This window comes from Pomacea canaliculata, linkage group LG3, assembly GCF_003073045.1.
Source record: "Pomacea canaliculata isolate SZHN2017 linkage group LG3, ASM307304v1, whole genome shotgun sequence".
NCBI classification, from domain to species: Eukaryota; Metazoa; Mollusca; class Gastropoda; order Architaenioglossa; family Ampullariidae; genus Pomacea; species Pomacea canaliculata.
In genome coordinates this window covers 5,536,534-5,549,885 of record NC_037592.1, presented here as the reverse complement: position 1 = coordinate 5,549,885, position 13,352 = coordinate 5,536,534, and the positions used below count along the sequence as shown (strand labels likewise).

At 40.3% G+C, this 13,352-nt stretch overlaps 2 protein-coding genes across 2 annotated transcripts; both read right to left on the bottom strand.

Annotated features, from left to right (window-relative positions):
- Positions 1 to 1,610: 1,610 nt before the first annotated feature.
- Positions 1,611 to 12,715, bottom strand: LOC112560570 (cholecystokinin receptor type A-like). The gene is made up of 3 exons (XM_025232494.1): positions 12,070 to 12,715; positions 2,825 to 3,924; positions 1,611 to 2,623 (listed from the first exon to the last, which is right to left on the bottom strand). The coding sequence occupies exons 2-3, from the start codon at positions 3,895 to 3,897 to the stop codon at positions 2,431 to 2,433; spliced, it is 1,266 nt and encodes a 421-aa protein (XP_025088279.1). The 5' UTR covers positions 3,898 to 3,924; positions 12,070 to 12,715; the 3' UTR covers positions 1,611 to 2,430.
- On the bottom strand, positions 4,890 to 8,438 carry LOC112560571 (cholecystokinin receptor type A-like). Its single transcript, XM_025232495.1, has 2 exons — positions 7,350 to 8,438; positions 4,890 to 5,939 (listed from the first exon to the last, which is right to left on the bottom strand). Exons 1-2 carry the CDS (start codon positions 8,396 to 8,398, stop codon positions 5,747 to 5,749), a joined length of 1,242 nt encoding a protein of 413 aa, XP_025088280.1. The 5' UTR covers positions 8,399 to 8,438; the 3' UTR covers positions 4,890 to 5,746.
- Positions 12,716 to 13,352: the final 637 nt, after the last annotated feature.

Genomic DNA, 13,352 nt, shown 5'->3' with positions numbered 1-13,352 from the left:
ATGCATCAGTTACATAAAAATTTCGAGTTACTGTCATTGATGTCTCACAAGCTGTTGTTACATGCTGCCAGTAGGTGTCGTCACTTGTCTACGGCTTGTTAGTATCTCTGCAAGACAAAAAGCGTTTTATGCATGTTTTCATTCCAAAATACAGCCTGTCTCTGGTTTATGGTCTTGGTGGTTCAAGGCTCCAGTTGTCTCTTTCTTGTAAAGCTTTAAAGTTTATTTCTTGCTGTAGTCACTCATATCTCTATCTTTCTCTTCTTTAAATATTAATAATCAGATTTGTACAACAGATAATTTGTGTGGAGGTGATCCCAATGCGCTGAGCACAAACGAATAAACAGCAATTAACCATAAAACAAACAAAGTTTGGTGTAAAGTTTATACCAGTCTCTTTAATAATGTTTTCCCAAGTCCACCTGAATTAAAATGTTGTTCAGTTTACTTAGTTAAGCTATTAAATTAATACTCAAGCTAATAACCTGAGCATGTTGACTATGTGCATAGACGCCACACTAAACTCATTCAAACTGGCAGAGGATGAACTAATCAAAGGGACGTAAGACACATCAAACAAAGATTTCGCTTGTTATCTCCCATTCTTCACTGTTTTGTTTGTTACCTGATCCGCACTGAAAAATTGTTTTCTCAAGATATATATATAATCAAGTTTTTAAAAGAAGAAAGAAGAAATCAATGTTTACTCCCTTACTGAAATTGTTTATTTTAATCGGTCTTTTTTGTTTTCTTTAGCAAGATAAGAACGCATGATTCCTGTATTCCGTGTTTTCTCTCTTCTGAGCTTGTCGTTCAGTGTGTGGTGTCACGTGCAGTTTACTCTTTTACCTGTGGAGCTGGTAGCCAAGGTGCACGTGAGATGAAACCATCAACAAGAAACCAAATGATAGACTCAACATCTGTCACGGACCAGTCCGTGCCTCCTGTGTTTTTAGTAATGTTTGACCCTTTGGTGGCTCAGTGACTAAACGTGTTTGTCGAGCTTATGTGGAATGTAAAAAAATGTGTGTATAGCCAGAGTGTACAGCCAGTGTGTACGACCAGTGTGTCAGCCAGAGTGTACGACCAGTGTGTACGGCCAGAGTGTACAGCCAGTGTGTACGACCAGTGTGTACGACCAGTGTGAACAGCCAGTGAGTACGGCTAGTGTGTGTTATTCATATCTTTGGATTCCTGTGGACGATACCTGTGAAGAGCGGCAAACTGTAAGTAAAGTATTCAAGACTGTCAATACTGCTTGCGCAATTATAAACAATAAGATAATAGATTATAGATAACAGAGTTGGAACTTTTTGCCTTGTAAACTGTGGATGAATTATTGTAGTCATATTTAGCTGTGTATCGCCAATAGATCATAGTGGCGGAGACGAATGATTATTTATGCTTATGTGTGATGTAGTGTGTAATGTGGAGAGAAGCAAGCAAAACACACTGTCACAACAAAGGGTTCTCGCAAAAGTTCTAACTGTAGTTTTTTAATGTTTGAGGCAATATTTCTTCTCAGGCACAAGTTTTTTACGTTCGTTTTGTTCATAAAACATATAAACCTTAATCCCCTTCCTCTCGAAAGAAAGCAAATAGATAAATCAGTTGTTTCACTGCGTTCATTTGTTGGTTTTTATCAAAATTTTAAAAGCTTCTCAAGAGGACATCTCCTCCACCTGTTGACTATGATAAAAAAAATCTCACTACTCATTTGAGCATTTACTCTTCAGTAGCATCACTGTACAGCACAAAATATACATTACAACAGCATCTGAAGAATCAGACATTTAGTCCATCGTCATTCAGCACAATAATTTAGGAGTTAACTCATCGAGAACCAGGTCATACATAATATAAAGAAGTAATATTCACATTTCAGTATGTATTCAGTATGTGTAGACATCAGCATCAGCAACTTAAAGGTGATAATACTTTTCTGATATCAAATACGTTTGAACATTGTGAAGGCACGAGCAGCATCATGTAGAATGAATGTTACGGTCGTCATTGTTAGGGTTACACGCCTAAGTTATACAATATTGGAAAGACGGAGATCTCAATGCTAATAAATTTTTCCAACTTCTCTATTTACACCAAAATATAAGTACATCATTATGCGGCATAACGACGATGATGATTTTCCATCCTCAAGACTGGCAGTCTATCAACAGTTGATTATCAGATGATAAATAATCAATACAGTAAGCAATAGTGTATTTATATATAGACTTTATGATATATATATGTACTGTTTGTTATTATTCATTTTTCGTGTGTAATCTTCAAAGTTGTATATACGTGTCTTGAAATACGATATAACTAAGGTTTTGAAGCCGGGAAATTTTATATTATGTATTCGTATACGAAGGAAGTTAGTTTCTAACAGCTACTGCAGGAGGTTTTATACATCAGTACAACAGCAAATCAACCTGAAAACCGTTGTCGAACCGAACAAAAAATATGACGACACTTGGCACGGAAGGTTGGATTACAGAAGCTGTAGATGAAGGGGTTGACGATGCTGTTGACGTTTACAAAGAGTAGAGCGATCATACACGAGTTCATCTCCCATCCTGTCTTCTCTAGGCAGCCACCCCACTCATCATCATCAAGGTTCCTGCAAGAGCAAAACTAGCGACTGAAACTTTCCATCGCTGTTGTTCTCCTATGTATTCGTCAAATGCATTTATTTAAAGAAAATAGCCGCGTTGTAACATTTGTGTTTCCTTGATTCTCGCTAAAAGGTTTCAATAGTACGCAAGAAAATAAAGTCATTTTTTTAACAATTTTATACTGAGCATGGAGTTTAACAACTTACGATATAATGACGTAAGGTACGTAGCTGACAATGGCTGTGACCGTCAGGACGAACATCATCAACGTTGTTCTCGACGGAATCTTTTTGCCCACGTGACCACGTGTTGACACCTTTGTTGTCTTCCCGTCACTTCCTACACTGACTGTAGCTGTGCAACCGTCTTGTTTTGACGGACCAGTGCTTTCCACTGTTGGAGGCACAGTGGTTGTTTCCACAGCTTCCGAGGTGGCTGATGCTTTTACAATCAAACCGTGTGACGTAGATGTAGTCGACATCACTGTAGAAATGTCGTTCTCGACGATCTTGATGGGTACTTCTGATTCCTTTAGTTCTCTCTTCTGATCTTGTCGTTCAGTGTGTGGTGCCATCTGGTTTCTACTCTTTTGCCTGTGGAGCTTGTAGCCAATGTGCACGTAAGATGAAATCATCAACAATAAACCAAATATTAGAGTCAACATTAACGTCAACGACTCGGCGGTTTTAAGCTGTGGACTGGAAAATTCGACAGTTATATCACATCTTTTGCCCAAAACATGGTCCTTGTCGGTCTTCACCATTACAATATTTCGAAGAGGAAAGAAAGGGAAGGTGGTTGCGGAGGCCAGAGCCACTGATACTAGCACCAGGTACAAAGCTTGGCGAGGGCTCATGTGTCTCCTCAACGGTTGACAGATGCGATGACGTCTGTCCAGAGCCACGAATACTAGAAGCCAGCCTGATGTCACCACTGGTAGTCTCGCAATGATAAACATGGCTTGGCAGGCATGAGGATGTACAAAGGTGTAAAGAAAGCAGACTTCAATAATTAAACTAGAACAAGACAGAGCACTCGTGAGCAAGTCGACGACGGCCATAGACAAGACAAACACTCTTGTGGAACTGGCCTTGAAGTACCTCCAGTAGATGAAGAAAATCAAAGTGTTACCAGGAACTCCCAGAATGATCAGCACAGATAGGAAGGCGATAGAAGGTGAAAGTTCCGCCATTTTTTCCCAACTTAGACTTGTCAAGTACTCTTCCATCTGGACAGATGTCACGTTTTTTGAAAGCGATACAGTATTTGTTGTCGCCATTGTGATCAGAGCAAATTGTGTACAAATCTGATAATTTCTATCGCTCAATTTTCTTAAAAGATTACACAAAAATTGTCACTACCAAAAGTCTTCGTGAGTCCTTCTCAGTCAGACAATGTGCTTGGAATAAGGACGAACAGAATAGAAACCAAAACTATAGTGAGACGCTATCGCTGTCCGTGTGGAGGAAGTATGGAGATCTTTGATTCTGATTATTCTCGCGGTTTAACGACAATGGTTGTCTATTATGACATACATGGAAGCTCCTTTTCTGTTTTAAGGAAGCGGAAGGTTAAAGGAAAGTTTCCTGTAGGGTGTATGAGCTATGATAGAGTGTAACAAACGTTGAAATGAAAATTTACAAGAGTGAAGAGGAAAAACAGAAATTTTGTGATACTCGTGAAAGCATCTCTTGCCTTGATGCTTGTGTGCTATCATGCAAATCCAAGGTCTAGACTTTCAAATTGCCAAGACGAAGTTCATTTCATAAGCCATGGGTGCAAGATCTTCATACAAACGAAGCATTGTTCCTTTTCTTCGAACTTCGTCTTGTAAAAGGCTCAATCCTTCCATCGACTGCTGTCATGAGGTTATAAAAATATGATTCTCCCGAAATAATTAGTACAGGGTTAGCAGTAACCAAAGGATTTTATAGTCGTGTCGCTAAAACTAGAAATTTCCTTGTCTTTCAGCATCCTGAGTTTTAAAACTACACATTTATATTCGATTGCAAAGAAGAAAGCCACGAATACTTCAAGCCAGCCTGATGTCAGCACAGTAATTATAGAACTACTTTGTTCTAGATAATAGATGAACTTGGCATCACTCAAAATACAACAAATGGTTTATTTCTTTAGACAGGGACTAACATTGGACATCACGCATTCGTGTACACAAAGAGGTATATAAGTTCAGAAAGTGACTTTATTTACAGTATTTACATAATAAAAATTACTTACTAACCCTAGGATTAGAATTCTACATTAGGCTTATTTTATTTCACCCAGCTCGTCTAGAACACAATCTTCTATATTAATATAAAAATTCAACACAAGCACCAAATGCTTTTTCAGCGACCATACAACTAGGGATCCATTGTAGTACATTAACAATCTCAGTTTTAAGAGGGGAAAGTCATTGGCATTGAGCCTGTGAAGCATTGCGAGAACTGCCGTCCAGCAGAAGTAGAGGTCTTTACGACAACCATCTCTCTCTCGTACACACAGGACCAAGTATACTCAGGTGACAGAGCTGCCATCCTGCAACAGCCTTCACGTATCATGGGTACAGACTCTATTTATACCGGAAGTAGGGGGCTACGTTATCAGCTTCGAAGCCAGTCGGGCGCGAGCAACATAATTTACAATAAAAGTTACTAACATCCTTGTTCAGGTACCCAGGCTAAAGTTATATTATTTACCATTATGGGGAAATATCCTACCGCATGTGAAAGAAAGTGACTTCAATGCGGAATCATGCTAATAAATTTCCAACTGCCCATTCACTCAAAATTTAAGAGCCTCGTTATGCAGTGTAAAGACTTTGAGGTGGTGAAGAAATCTGTACAGATATCACTTCTATTGATGATGCTTTTCCATTCTCAAAACTAGCAGTCTATCAACCGTTAATTGTAAGATAATCAATAATCAATAGTATATTTATATATAATCATCACAAAAATACATGTTCTTTGTTACTATTCATTTTTCATTAGTAATCTTCAACGTAATATTTACTCTTCTGGGATACGGTTCATGATTAAGATTTCAAATTTAATATTATCTTTTCTTTTACAAAAGACGTTTGTATCTAACAGCTGCTGTTAGAGTTTTTATACAAGGGAAGTCCATCAAACTGGAAACCGCTGTCGAACGAAAGCAAAACATTGACGACACTTGACACGAAAGGTTGGATTGCAGAAACTGTAGATGAAGGGGTTGACGATGCTGTTGACATTTGCAAAGAGTAGGGCGATCATACACGAGTTCATCTCCCATCCTTTCATCTCCAGACAGTAGCCCCATTCGGCATCAGCGAGGCTTCTGCAAGAACAGAATTAGCGACTGGAAATCTGCCATCACCCTTGTTGTCCTTCTTTCTATCAACTACATTATTTATCAACATAGCCACGTTGTTGTTTTTATATTTTCTCAATGATCGCAAGACGGTTTCAATAGTGCTTAAGTAAATTGCAAAAATTGAATCAAGAAAGGGACTAAAACAGAAGCTCAACCAGTGTCAAGACCAGCAAGAGAAGGAAGGTCTCAGAGCTGAATATTGGGAAGCCAACCGCCAAGTAAAGAGGTATGTCGGGGAGGACTAAAGGGTCTTCGCCCATGAACTGACAGAGGAAACAGAGACAGCAGCTATAAAGGGAAGCATGAAGCGACTGTATGAAATAACCCGAATTCTCTCTAGCAGGAACATCAATCCAAACAAGCCAGTGAAAGACAAAGACGGCAAGACCATAACACACAATGCAGGACAAAGAGACCGCTGGATGGAACACTTTGAAGAAATCCTGAACTGACCTCGTTAATCATCTTTACCTGATATACCCCCAGCAACTGAGCAACTTAACGTCAACACCAGCCCTCCCACTAAGACAGAAATAATCAAAGCTATCAAAAGCCTGAAAAGTGGCAATGACAGACCAGGATGGCATATCCCAAGAAGCACTACAGGAAGACCCAGAAACAAAGACAAACATTTTACAGCCCCTTCTACACAAGATGTAGAAAGAAAAGCGAGTACCAACAGACTGGAAACTAGGCCACCTAGTCAAGTTACCGAAGAAAGGAGACCTATCCCAGTGCAACACCTGGCAGGGGGTCATGCTGCTGTCCATCCCCGACAAAGTTCTGACAAGGGTAATACTAGAGAGATTAAAGAAGTCACTAGACAGGAGACCAGAACAAGCAAGATTTTGCCAGGATAGGTCATGCACTGACCACATTGCCACGCTCCGTATCATCATTGAGCAGTCTATTAAGTAGCAGTCTTCCCTCTATATAACTTTTGTGGACTTTGAAAAGGCATTCAACGGTGTAGACAGAGACGTCATCTGGAGGCTGATGATCACTATAGCATTCCATCTAAGCTCATAAACATTATCCAGGGGTTACGAAGACTCGTCCTGGCAAGTTATCCACAACGGCAAACTCACTAAACCTTTCGTAATCAAGACTGGGTAGACAGGGTTGAATATCATTACCGAAATCTTCCTGATGGTCATAGACTGAATTTTACACAAAACGACCCACGATAACAACACTGACTGGTATCCAGTGGACTTTCACCAAACAGCTAGAGGACCCGAACTTGACTGGAATCCTCAGGGGAAGAGGAGAGTTGAGAGACCAAAGCAGACTTGGAAAAACAGTAGACAGCGAGACAAAGGACATCGGAACCACTAGGGGTAACTGAAATAATGCAGCAGTACATCGACTTACGATATAACGACGTAAGGTACGTAGGTGACGATGACTGTGACCGTCAGGACGAACATCATCAGCGTTGTTCTCGACGGAATCTTTTTGCCCACGTGACCACGTGTTGACACCTTTGTTGTCTTCCCGTCACGACTTCCTACACTGACTGTAGCTGTGCAACTGTCTTGTGTTGACGGACCAGTGCTTTCCACAGCTTCTGACGTACCTGATTCTTCCACAGTCAAACCTGTCGTAGTCGACATCACTGTAGAAATGTCGTTCTCGACGATCTGGATGGGTACTTGTGCTTCCTGTATTCCCGTGTGTTCTCTCTTCTGATCTTGTCGTTCAGTGTGTGGTGCCATGTGGTTTCTACTCTTTTGCCTGTGGAGCTTGTAGCCAATGTGCACGTAAGATGAAACCATCAACAAGAAACCAAATATTAGATTCGCCATCAATGTCAACGACTCGGCGGTTCTAAGCTGTGGACTGGAAAATTCGACAGTTATCTCACATCTCTTACCAAAAACATGGTCCTTGCCGGTCTTCACCATTACAATACTGTGGAGAGGAACGAAAGGGAAGGTGGCTGCGGAGGCCAGAGCCACTGACACTAGCACCAGGTACAAGGCTTGGCGAGGGCTCAGGTGTCTCCTCAACGGTTGACAGATGCGATGACGTCGATCCAGAGCCACGAATACTAGAAGCCAGCCGGATGTCACCACTGGTAGTCGTTCAATAATAAACAAAGCTTGGCAGGCAGTAGGGTGTATAAAAGTGTAAAGAAAGCAGACTTCAATAATTAAACTGGAACAAGACAGAGCACTCGTGAGCAAGTCGACGACGGCCATAGACAAGACAAACACTCTTGTGGAACTGGCCTTGAAGTATCTCCAGTAGATGAAGAAGATCAAAGTGTTACCAGGAACTCCCAGAATGATCAGCACAGTTAGGAAGGCGACAGAAGGCGAAAGTTCCACCGTCTTTTCCCAACTTAGTCTTGTCAAGTACTCTTCCATCTGGACAGATGTCACGTCTTTTGAAAGCGATACAGTATTTGTTGTCGCCATTGTGATCAGAGCAAATTGTGTACAAATCTGATAAATCAATTTCACATAGTTTTTTTAAATACTGCATTAAAAACTACAAAACAGGAACCTCGTTAGGAATCCTTTTCAGTCAACCGATGGGGATGTAATAAGGACAAACAACATAGTAACTTTAGTCACTGTCTGTGTCAAGTAACTGTGGAGATGCTTCTTATAATTACACTATAGGATTAACGAAGACATTTATCTACAGGAAGACCCAGAAATTTACCACCTTAAATACATGTTATCACCTTTCCTGTCTAAAGGAAGTGACAGGCTAAAGGGAAATTTCATGCAGATCGCATGAGCTGTGATTGAGTGTCACGAACGTTGAAATAAAAATTTATGACTAAAGCTAAAATAGTGTAGAATCTAAACAGCTGAGTTACAGGAATTTGTTGACAGACTTGATGACAGTTTTAACCGCTACATGACTTTGGTTGTCGTTGTTTTCATCGCATCTGGCAAGTCCAAATTTCTCCCTGTATTCCAGGCATAACAAGGACAGTTTAGTGTTCACGTCTGTGAGGTGCATGTGGTCGACAGGGACCAAAGTTCCTCACACGGAAGTCTCGATGTCATAGAAACAGGACCTCACCCTGTGGAGTGATGTGAAAAGATACACAACACACCTCATTGAGTAAACAAATGTGTTAAGCATCCTATAGTGTAGTGGTTACCTGCGATTGTAATCATGTAGGTTTTGATGTGAACAAACAATGCTCTTGTGGCAGATGACCGATGAGACAGTTACAGACCAACTCCACACGAAATAAAGCAGCTGGCAGATCATTAGAACACTTACTCTGTCTGCGATTTGTCACTAAATGATTTTGCAACTTTTATTTAAACTTCTCTTAATTACAAAAGATGGACATCATCTGTAGGTTATGACTTCAGTGGCAGGAACTAACCAATCGAGGATGTTGACATGTACAGCCGCTGTGAAGATGTTGATAAGATGTGATGACAGATGTAGGTCTGACACAAAATTTTGTGTCTTTACTTCTCCTGATGTCGACCTCACAGATTCCACTTGTGCTGCTAATAATGGAAGCAGATCGTGACTGTGACTTAATGTCCTATCTCATGAGAGGAAATGCGGAATTATTAGCATAATTTAGTGATGGTAGGAAACAGTCATCACCTGTCTGTGTATGTGACCAACTAGTCATGGACGACTACTTCAATCATTGCTCACGATCCTCCAGTGGCAACATGTCATGGCGACCAACTTGAAGAACCTCAGACACCACAGAAAAGAAGTTCTCATAAAGAATTTTTAGTAAAGTTCTGGGTCTCAGTCGTCGGGTGTGATGTTCAAACAAATACCTCCTGTTTTCTTCTTCTTTTCATCTACTGCCCACCAACACTCTGCTCACCTTCAAGTCCCTAAAGGATTCGGCTTTTATTCTAAAAGTGGGATCTCTTCGGTGTGACTATGTAACTCACAACTACCATCCTTAAGATTATAGTATACATATTGCATCATAAAGTCCATTCACTCAAAATACAAGTGTTTTATTTATTTAGACTGGGACAATATTTGACATCAAGCATGTACGTACACACAAAGAGGTATGTCAGTTCAAAAAGTGTTTATTTACAGTATTTACAAAATATTTACACTTATTAGCCATAGGATACTAATTTTACAGTAGGCATCATCTTACCTTAACCAGTAAGTCTAAACATCATCTTCCACATCACCATCTTCTACATCAACATAGAACTCCTGCACGATCACCAACAGTCTTTACAGCGACTATACAACTCGTGATGTCCTGTAGTACATTGAACTTCACAGTGTTCAGAGAGTATAGTGGTAATCAGTGTTGAGTCTGTGAGTCTTACATGAAAACATAAGCAAGTAATGATCCATAATAATCGTCTTAGCATGCGTTTATTATGTGTAGACATCAGAATCAGCAATTTAAATGCGATACTTTCCTGATAATCAAATTCATGATAATCAATATTTACATGTATAACTAATGATTAAGAAAACACTGTTACTATACTTTTTTCAATACCAGTAACGAACGCAGTACATTCTTTTGTAGAACACGGTACAATTAATATGTTGAAACCTTTAAAGTTATTATTATTGTGTATTTGTAGACAAAGGATGTTTATTTTCAGCATTTGCTGCTTTAGTTTGTTATACAAGTCCATCAAACTTTAAACCGCTGTCGAACCGACAAGAAAAGTTGACAACACTTGGACACGAAAGGTTGGATTACAGAAATTGTAGATGAAGGGGTTGACGATGCTGTTGACGTTTACAAAGAGAAGAGCGATCATACACGAGTTCATCTCCCATCCTTTCATCTCCAGACAGTAGCCCCATCCGTCATCAGTGAGACTTCTGCAAGAGCAAAATTAGCGACTGGAAATCTTTCATTGCTTACTCTTCTTTCTACCTATGGCACGTTTTTTAAAAAAATATACCCGCGTTCTTGTATTTGTTTTTCATAATTTCCAGACGGTTTCAATACCATATCAGCAAATAAAGTCATCTGCTTCCTTGTTTTAACAAAATTTTATGCTCAACATGCAGTTGTTCATCAACTTACGATATAACGACGTAAGGTACGTAGGTGACAATGGCAGTGACCGTGAGGACGAACATCATCAACGTTGTTCTCGACGGAATCCTTTTGCCCACGTGACTACTTGTTGACACCTTTGTTGTCTTCCCGTCATGACGTCTTACACTGACTGTAGCTGTGCAGCTGTCCTGTGTTGACGGACCAGTGCTTTCCACAGCTTCTGACGTACCTGATTCTTCCACAGTCAAACCTGTCGTAGTCGACATCACTGTAGAAATGTCGTTCTCGACGATCTGGATGGGTACTTGTGCTTCCTGTATTCCCGTGTGTTCTCTCTTCTGATCTTGTCGTTCAGTGTGTGGTGCCATGTGGTTTCTACTCTTTTGCCTGTGGAGCTTGTAAGCCAATGTGCACGTAAGATGAAACCATCAACAAGAAACCAAATATTAAAGTCAACATTAACGTCAACGACTCGGCGGTTCTAAGCTGTGGACTGGAAAATTCGACAGTTATCTCACATCTCTTACCAAAAACATGGTCCTTGCCGGTCTTTACTTTTACAATACTGTGGAGAGGAACGAAAGGGAAGGTGGCTGCGGAGGCCAGAGCCAATGACACTAGCACCAGGTACAAAGCTTGGCGAGGGCTCATGTGTCTCTTCAACGGTTGACAGATGCGATGACGTCGATCCAGAGCCACGGCTACTAGAAGCCAGCCTGATGTCACCACTGGTAGTCGTTCAATAATAAACAAAGCTTGGCAGGCACTGGGATGTATAAAAGTGTAAAGAAAGCGAACTTCAATAATTAAACTAGAACAAGACAGAGCACTCGTGAGCAAGTCGACGACGGCCATAGACAAGACAAACACTCTCGTAGAACTGGCCTTGAAGTATCTCCAGTAGATGAAGAAGATCAAAGTGTTACCAGGAACTCCAAGAATGATCAGCACAGATAGGAAGGCTACAGAAGGCGAAAGCTCCATCATCTTTTCCATACTTAGTCTTGTCAAGTACTCTTCCATCTGGACAGATGTCACGTTTTTTGAAAGTGATACATTTGTTGTCGCCATCGTGATCAGAGCAAATTGTGTACAAATCTGATAAATCAATTTCACACAAATATTGCATTAAAAACTACAAAACAGAAACCTCGTTAGGAATCCTTCTCAGTCAACCGATGAGCATGTAATAAGGACAAACAACATAGAAACTTTAGTCACTGTCTGTGTCGAGTAACTGTGGAGATGCTTCTTATAATTCCACTGTATGATTAACTAAGATAGTTATCCACTATCCTATACTTGTAAATGCCTTTCCTGTCTAAAGGAAGTGAAAGGCTAAAGGGAAGTTTCATGCAGATCGTATGATAAATTTTGTCTTATGAGCTGTGATTGAGTGTCACAAAAGTTGAAATAAAAATTTATGACTGAAGCTAAAATAGTGTAGAATCTAAACAGCTGAGTTACAGCAATTTGTTGACAGACTTGATGACGTTTTTAACAATGCTCTTGTGGCAGATGACCGACGAGACAGTTACAGACCAACCCCACACGAAATAAAGCAGCTGGCAGATCATGAGAACACTTACTCTGTCTGCGATTTGTCACTAAATGATTTTGCAACTTTTATTTAAACTTCTTTTGATTACAAAAGATGGACATCATCTCTAGGTTATGACTTCACTGGCAGAAGCTAACCAATCCAGGATGTTGACATGTACAGCCGATGTGAAGATGTTGATAAGGTGTGTGACAGTACTGTCACATGTAGGTCTGACACAAAATTTTGTGTCTTTACTTCTCCTGATGTCGACCTCACAGATTCCACTTGTGATGCTACTAATGGAAACAGATAGTGACTGTGACTGAATGCCCTGTCTCATGAGAGGAAATGCGGTATTTATTAGCATAATTTAGTGATGGTAGTAAACAGTCATCACCTGTCTGTGTGTGTGACGAACTAGTCATGGACGACTACTTCAATCATTGCTCACGATCCTCCAGTGGCAACATGTCATGGCGACCAACTTGAAGAACCTCAGACACCACAGAACAGAAGTTCTCCAGAAGAATTTTTAGTAAAGTTCTGGGTCTCAGTCGTCGGGTGTGATGTTCAAACAAATACCTCCTGTTTTCTTCTTTTTCTCATCTACTGCCCACCAGCACTCTGCTCACCTTCAAGTCCTTAAAGGATTCGGCTTTTATTCTAAAAGTGGGATCTCTTCGGTGCGTCTATGTAACTCACAACTACCATCCTTAAGATTACAATATACATATGACATCATAAAGTCCATTCACTCAAAATACAAGTGTTTTATTTATTTAGACTGGGACAATATTTGACATCAAGCATGTACGTACACACAAAGAGGTATGTCAGT

Bases quoted from the DNA above. Each gene is read 5' to 3' on its own strand.
- LOC112560570 (XM_025232494.1), bottom strand. From the start codon at position 3,897: ATGGCGACAACAAATACTGTATCGCTTTCAAAAAACGTGACATCTGTC. The intron at 2,624-2,824 runs GTAAGTTGTTAA...TTGCTCTTGCAG, and splicing joins GTACCTTACGTCATTATATC to GAACCTTGATGATGATGAGT.
- LOC112560571 (XM_025232495.1), bottom strand. From the start codon at position 8,398: ATGGCGACAACAAATACTGTATCGCTTTCAAAAGACGTGACATCTGTC. The intron at 5,940-7,349 runs GTAAGTCGATGT...CTGTTCTTGCAG, and splicing joins GTACCTTACGTCGTTATATC to AAGCCTCGCTGATGCCGAAT.